Here is a 7,500-nt window from a genome sequence, read left to right as displayed (position 1 = left end):
ATCATTATTATTATTATTACTATTGTTATTATTATTATTATTATTATTATTATTATTATTATTATTATTATTATTATTATTATTATTATTATTAAATATTATGAAAGACCAAGTGATTGCAAAGTCAAGGGAGGTCCTTTCAGCTCTCAAGCGAGATTTGTTAACAACGCCAAGGAAATTGTCCACAGGCTGCCCGCGAGCTAACTGAAGAAGAAGAAGGCTTCCTGTTTCAACCAGGTCAGTTTGGAGAAAATGACCCCGAACTTCTTCAGCGCACAATGTGGTGGGTGCTGTCTTTACATTTCCGTTTCAGAGCAGGAGATGAGAGTCAGAGACTTCAGTGGGGAGATATTGGAGTAAAACAAGACCCTGTCACTGGAAAGCACGTTCTTTAATTTATGGAAAGCAGAATGTGGGTCAAAAACAAGGCAAGGAGACCCAAAAGCTCACACCACCGAAAACGAGCGCTGTCCAGTCTGTCTGTATCTTAAGTTCGCCAATCATCGTCCAGAAAAAGACCTAAGGCGCCTTTCTTCCTTGCAGAAAACCATCGTAAAAAACCTGGAGTTCCGGTGTGGTTCAATCGAGCTTCCCTCAGAAAAAAAGAAACAAGATTGGGGAATTTTTAACAAAGGCGGCGAAACATGCAGGACTGCCTGGAAATCTGACTAACCATTCTGTCCGAAAAACTTGTATTTCAAGGCTGGTGGATACTGAGGTTCCTGTGAATTATGTAGTACAACTGGGTGGACATAAGAAGCTAAAAAGCTTAGATTCTTAAAGGACAGCGTCAGACGAACACCAGCGCAAGATGTCCTTGGTATAGAGCAGAAGCACGAGGAAAACTCACATGTCATTGTCAAACATTGCACCAGCTAGCCCAGTAATCAAAGCTTGACGGCCATTCAAACAGAAGAAAAACAATCTTCTTTAGGTGAGGAGCCCTTCCCTGGCCTTTGGCTGCTTCTAACATCAGAAGAATTGAGGGATGCACATTCATTTTTTTATTCCACAGCGTGCCAGGCTACTCTATGTAGTTGTTTTAAGATAATCTCTGAGCCAGTCAGCTGTCCAAATGTGGTACCTTAGAACCGGGATGGCAAATGTGTTGGTTGCCTCAACTTGCATTGGTATTGATTTTTTCAGGTCCATACTACACTTAATCTTTTTCAGTACTTTAAGAACTTCCTTGTCTAGCTGCGTGACGTTTTCAAACTTTCAGTGCTGGACTAACCAAGAGATGTCCGTGAACAAGGCATAAATGAAAAGAACTCCCGAGTACGATATAAGGCATGCAACAAAAGTGTGACAACGAGCAGTTACCCTTTTTAAATAGCATTTAATTAGTTTTGCACTGTTGCAATTACTTAGGTTAAAAAAAGCAAAGCGGGTGTACTGTCCTTCATGGCCATTTAGGTATTGATCTTGATTAACTTCGAACTCCAAGTTCCACCGACTGTAGACATCGATGCTTGAATTCTATGATTCACTGGATTCTCTGTGTACACAAACGTTTTTTTTTTTTTTTAAATTTTTTAATTCTTTTTTTTCAATACACAACATTTATTAACAAATGTTACTATACTTACAATACTAACAGTACAATGACTACAGTACTTTCCAAACAGTATTAATTTACACCATACAAAGCAATGCGAAGTAGAAAGAGAAAATAAAATACAAAACAAAAGTTGCAAGTACTTACAATCGCTATAATATTGCACAGTATATAATACAAACAAAAACTGCAAAGGTTATTGAATACAACCAAAATTAAAATGCGATACATTGACGGAAAACACTCTTATGTGCAATCAATAAGAATGTGTGTAAAATTCTGCCATTTAGCAAAGAGTACACAAACGTTTACGGAAGACTTCATAATGAACTCTGAACTCTTTGTTTTCTTCCCTTTTCAGCTATGGTCTCTTCTTCTCTTTCTTCTCTCCGGATATAACAAGGTCAAAGGTTATATCTCTACCATAGTTATCGCAGTTGACTAGAGCTTCGTCACAGTATCGCATCCATAGGCCTAGGATCCGTTCAATCACAGCCGGTCACGAAGATAAGCCCTCGGGAAAAAGACTTACAAGACTGCTTTTGTAGTTTTACTCTAAGCATCTAGAAAGTTCTGTAGGTATTTATAGTCTATTACAAGGTTTACTATGAGAAATTTCTGGAATATTACAGATTATTAGATAATTCTAGAAAAGTCCGGAATTGCATGACAGATAAACTAAAAGGAATTCTGAACCTCATAATATTCCAAGCAACGTGAATGTACTGGTCGTTCTTATTTATCATACAGATAGTTCTGAGATAGTGTCTCTTATTCAGTTGCAGGTTTTCAGTTAGCATTATTTTTCCCCTCATTGCATTATAGCTGCTCCACACTTATCCTAGTCCCACTCTATGCCAACATTCCTAAACATAACTACGATTCGGAGTATTTCTACCATTACTTTTGATAATTAGTTGATCATCCACATAAAGAAGATTGTGATCTTGTAGGTGTAAAAGTGTGTACACTTGGTTGCTTCGTAGGTGCTACACGATAGCGTGAGGCATATTGCATATCGATGTAATATTCACCGACGTAGACAGATCAAACTAATGCTAGAACTTCCATTCTTTGCCTGTATTTTGAGGGTTATTTTCCAGAGTTTTTACTGTCATAAGAAGGCAATGATGTCCTATGCATAGGGGTGGTGCAGTAGCGGCACAGTGGTGAGAACACTTGCATCCCATCAATGTGGCCCGGGTTTGATGTCCGGCCCAGGTGCTGGTTTTCGATGGTTTCGCTCGAATGTATTTCGTCTCTCATCTACCCTTAGGTTTTTTAAATTTGCTGCTTCAATTTAGGTTTATATCTCTGTGCTTGTTTTTCTTTATTCCGTTGGGGTAAGGGTTTTTTTCATTTCCTCTCTACATGTCTGTTCTTTCCTTACTATTGCTCAGTAGAAAGTACACAACACAATTATATTCCTAAAGGTATTCCCAAAGGATCTTCTTGTATCTGGCGCTTTTTACAAAACGTTTTTCTCTGCCCCTCTGAAATATTTCTCTGTGCCTTGATAGCCTCATACGATTTATCAACGCTGTTGTGGAGTGATACACATTCACTATTTTGATTGGGTTGGTCCTTTTCCATATCTGTTTTTTTCCATGTCCGTTTCTTTCCTTGCTGGAAACATTCTTATCGTTGTCGTGTTACTCCTGTCCATTATCTAACTTGCTCATGAGCACCTGCACTAATCTGGTTTCGTTCACTGAGGTTGGCTCTGGCTGACCTCCTTGAACATTTTTAGCTGATTTCTTCAAACTAGTGTAGACTTTAGCTTCCCAGAATTGCTTTGTGAGCCCCTTTAAACCCATCCTCCTTCCATTGTTTTTCACAAGACATTCCTGTGAGGAGTAAAGTCCTTCCGCTTTTTGTGTTTTGATAAGATCTAAATTTATTTTGAGTGTTCACTTCGTCCTTCTCTGAGATGTCCCTCCACCCTTCATCTAAAGTACGTGTTCGTTCACGAAGGTATAGTGTTTCAATGGCTATACTCACATGTTAAGGTGAGCGACAACGCCTGCTCCTTCTGCTTTTAGCCACCATCATCATCATCATTTTATTTATTTAATATGTATTGTGGGTGATATAATCACTTTATCGGAATTGGCCATTTACTAACCAGCCGAAAAAGTGAAGGACTTCCCAGAACAATTGGCAAGAGCAAGAGTTGAACCCGAAAACAATGGATTTCAATTCCAATGCCCTAATCACTCGGCCACGCTGTCTTCCCGCAAAGAGTTGAATATAATGATTGAGTATAATTGAATATAGGGGCACTTTAAAAATACAGGCACATTTCTTTAAAATGCCTGAGGAAATCGTGTACTAAAAGCATACAATCTCCTGCGTTGACCAGCCCACGAACGCAAGTAAGATACACATAACCCCATTGCTACGTCAGAAAAGTAGGGTTTTTAAGTTAAAATAATAAGGTACATGCGAATGATTGATCAAAATTTTAGAGATCTAGATCAGAAAAGTTTGGGCAAGAGAAGCTATCATGACCAGCTATACAAATTGGGGATTGAACTGTATTACTCACATTTTAAAAACCATTGACGTGGACCTGCAATAAAACAGAGGAATGAAAATTACAAACAGGAGATGAAGCCTTGATACTTCAGTCTACAAGTAACAATAATTGTGTGAAAATACTGTTTGTTCAACCAAGAACTTCTAATTTCTGAGTTTGCTCTTACCCTTTCCTTTTTGTTTGGCAACAGCTTCTTCTAAAGTATGAGAGGTAAATATAAAACCAATGTTGAGTGAAGCAAATTGATAGCTATGCGACTCAAATGTGATTCACTTTGGTGTGCGGATTGATAATCAACTTAATGAACAACAGCAAAGACGCATGCAGAGCTTGATAAAGTACTTCATGCTTATAAGTGCCCAAAGGAAACCGTTTCTTTGTAAAGGTGGCCGCGGCACAATGAAAGTTCTCCAACGTAGGTAAAAGAAAAAAGCTGGAAAGCTAAGAGTACGAGACATTTTATCAAAACCGTTCAAGTAACGTGTCAGCTATTTTAATACAACCAATGACCTCCGTATCGTACATTTGCACCCATTAAGGACGTTGCCTACTAATTCAAAAGTATTTCTGCCCCGATTTGTGATTATGCAGGAAAGGTAGTTCTTAACAAGTGTTATTGAAATCCAAAAAGAAGATTGGGCGTAACCACGCATTTTTGAAAGATAATTCATGAAGAATATTTGTAAAAAGCTCTAAAATACAAAGCAAGGTATGGCGTTCTTTCTCAAATTGAAGCTCAATTATCTCTAAAGAATCCATGGTTACCCCCAATTTTCTTTTTGGATATCAAGAGTACTTACCAAGATCTACTTTATCTGCATAGTTTTTAACCGCGCAAAAATGTCCCTGCATTAGTAAGAATCGGCGATAGGAAATCCGAGTATTTGGAGATGCGCAGAACGTATGCGCAATAACAATAGTAGGCACCGTCCTTAATATATTTAACAGCTTGCCCTTAAGGTTATATTCTTCCTCTCTTTTTGAAACTACATAAAATAATACACAATTGATAATAAGTTTACTCTTGCACAAGTTATCATACATAATTAACAGTCTTCGACTGGCACCTTAGTCAGCAGCCCTCTTATGCTAAGAGTTTTGCAAATGAAAAATTTCTGATTTGTGGGAACACAACCAAAAAAAATTACTTCTGACAGCTCTCTCACCGGTAAAGTTTATAAAAAGAAAAACTTCACACGCCGCTGCCTCGAATGCAGGAACTTTGATGATTCCATGCACGCTCTGTCTAGAAAACCATGACGAACAAAGTTGATTCTCTACAAAATGAACTTACCCTTTTCATCTTCCATCCTCCGTTTCCTACATTGAAAGGAATAAGGTAGGTTACAGTTCACATAACCGTTCACAAAGCATTCATTTTTACTGAGCATAAAAAGGGACTCATGTGACAGCTTCAGATCACCTCTCAAAATGACAATAGGCAGGAGTGTCGAAACGTCAGGTCTTGAATAGAATTTTTTTAAGCCACAGTATAGCGTCGAACTATGTTTGACTGACAGGACCAGTTTGTTATATGTATGTCAGTAAAGACAATTAACTCAAAAAGAGACAAAACTTCCAAAATCCACACCAAAAAACTATAGAGAAGTAACCTACAGTGATACGTCATGTATACACTACAAAAAGGAACACTGCGTTTTTGGGTGTTCTGACTGTTAACTGGGAGGCGACAAACAAGAAAGCACAAACTGAGAAACCTGGAACCGAAGAACCAAATAGAAACAAACCGGCTTTATGTAGTCGGGTCACAGAGTTCCACACTAACGCTTGCCCAATTGCCCGGGGGAAGCGAAATATATCCGTGGGCAAGTAAAACAAATCTAAGACTTGCCCGATCGGGCAATCAGAATTTTTGTTCGACTAATATTTTGCAGAACGATTTGATTTGCAATGAAGAACGTGACCTGTAATATAACGTAGTCACCGCAAACACGTGAAAAAATAACGTTAAGTCGCATTGCTGTTATTTATTTCTGTGTTAGAAATATTATATTGGTACAAACCACAAAACAGATTAGAAGAAGGAACATTTTCGTAGCCGCCATCTTTCTCCGCGCGAAAAGAACGTTGTTTGTTATACCAGAACCCAGTTTTTGCATGGTCAAATACGCTAAGATTACACTGCTTTGATATCGAACAAGCGCGCAAGAAAATTCTACCTTTTGTGATGCAATTTCAACCAGCTTTGAAAGGCTTAAAAAACATATTATTGGATAATTGGTCTTTAATTCAAAACAAACCTAATCTCAGATATATTCAAGGAATCTCCCTTGATCTCTTATAGAAAAGGAAAATCGCTTTAAGATATGCTTGTCAAAGCAAAACTGTGAAGGCTACTAGAACACCGTAGTCGGTTTGGTCTGTCAAACCCATTTTACACACATGGTACACAAAATTGCCATTTTTACAAGCCTCCTTTGAGTTTTAATGGGCTACAGGTCTTTAGAAGGTGGGCAACCGAAAAAAACCCATGGGCAACCAAAAAAATAAAACTGGTTGCCCAACGGGCAAATTAGTAAGCAAGTAAGTGTCGAACACTGAGTCCTAATCATTCTGGTAAGTAGGTTTTTTGTCTGTTAGTTATTCAGCTCGTGTGAGGTATACCGGTACTAAAACTGTTACTCGCAACAAAAAAATTGTTAATTAAAATGAGGCAAATTAATTTTCTCTCTATCTATCTCCATAACAGCTATCATATTTACCTCTCATATTCTTCCATTGTTTGTGGTTTTGTCATCTTAAATGCGAGAGTAGATCGATGCTCTATGCCATAGTCTAACCAAGAAAGCAAGGCAACCAGACGTTTCTGTCATCAATATGTTAACCGTGTGTAGATAATATGCACAGATTACAGCAAAAACATCAACACTTCCTACCTGATGGAATGGGGCGAATACACACCAATCACAAAACTTTCTTACACTACTTTCTGTCTCTGTATGTCACATAAATAAACTTTCAGTTTTAAAGGGAATACCCGGTTTTTCAAACTCAACTTTAACTTTAGCACAAACATATTTTGGATAACACCAATGGAGCAACCATAACATGCGACAATCATCAAAGATACCAGGGCATTAGAAAATAAGTGATTCTCAGTTTGACTTCTTTTTGCTGATACATGTAACACTATCTATAAAAATGTGTCAAGGGTTTAAAGTTATCCAGCATTTTTGAAGAAGTGAGATTCCCTTCACGTTTTAAGAAAGTGTTAAAACGGAACTAGTAAAAGCTCACATCTTTGTCAATCAGTGGAAAAAAGTATTATCCACACGGGAACAGATAAATGAACCTTATTTGGGCCGGGCCTAACAATTACGAAGGTTGTCAAAAATGGTACCGGTTTTAGGTAATTCGGCCTTTAATTGGTTTAAGATTGAGA

General features: G+C 37.9%; 1 protein-coding gene across 1 annotated transcript in view; it reads right to left on the bottom strand.

The window, feature by feature from the left end:
* LOC137997581 (uncharacterized) overlaps positions 1-7,500 on the bottom strand; it is a 191,188-nt gene that overhangs the window by 32,752 nt on the left and 150,936 nt on the right. Inside the window, exons 11-14 of the mRNA XM_068843667.1 lie at positions 6,821-6,893; positions 5,392-5,417; positions 4,264-4,293; positions 4,107-4,130 (exon numbers count right to left, since the gene is read on the bottom strand). Coding sequence (XP_068699768.1) covers positions 4,107-4,130; positions 4,264-4,293; positions 5,392-5,417; positions 6,821-6,893 — 153 coding nt within the window. The remainder of the gene's footprint in view (positions 1-4,106; positions 4,131-4,263; positions 4,294-5,391; positions 5,418-6,820; positions 6,894-7,500) is intronic.

This window comes from Montipora foliosa, chromosome 1, assembly GCF_036669935.1.
Source record: "Montipora foliosa isolate CH-2021 chromosome 1, ASM3666993v2, whole genome shotgun sequence".
NCBI lineage: Eukaryota > Metazoa > Cnidaria > Anthozoa > Scleractinia > Acroporidae > Montipora > Montipora foliosa.
The sequence above is the reverse complement of the archived record's forward strand: the minus strand, read 5'-3'. Positions and strand labels throughout refer to the sequence as shown.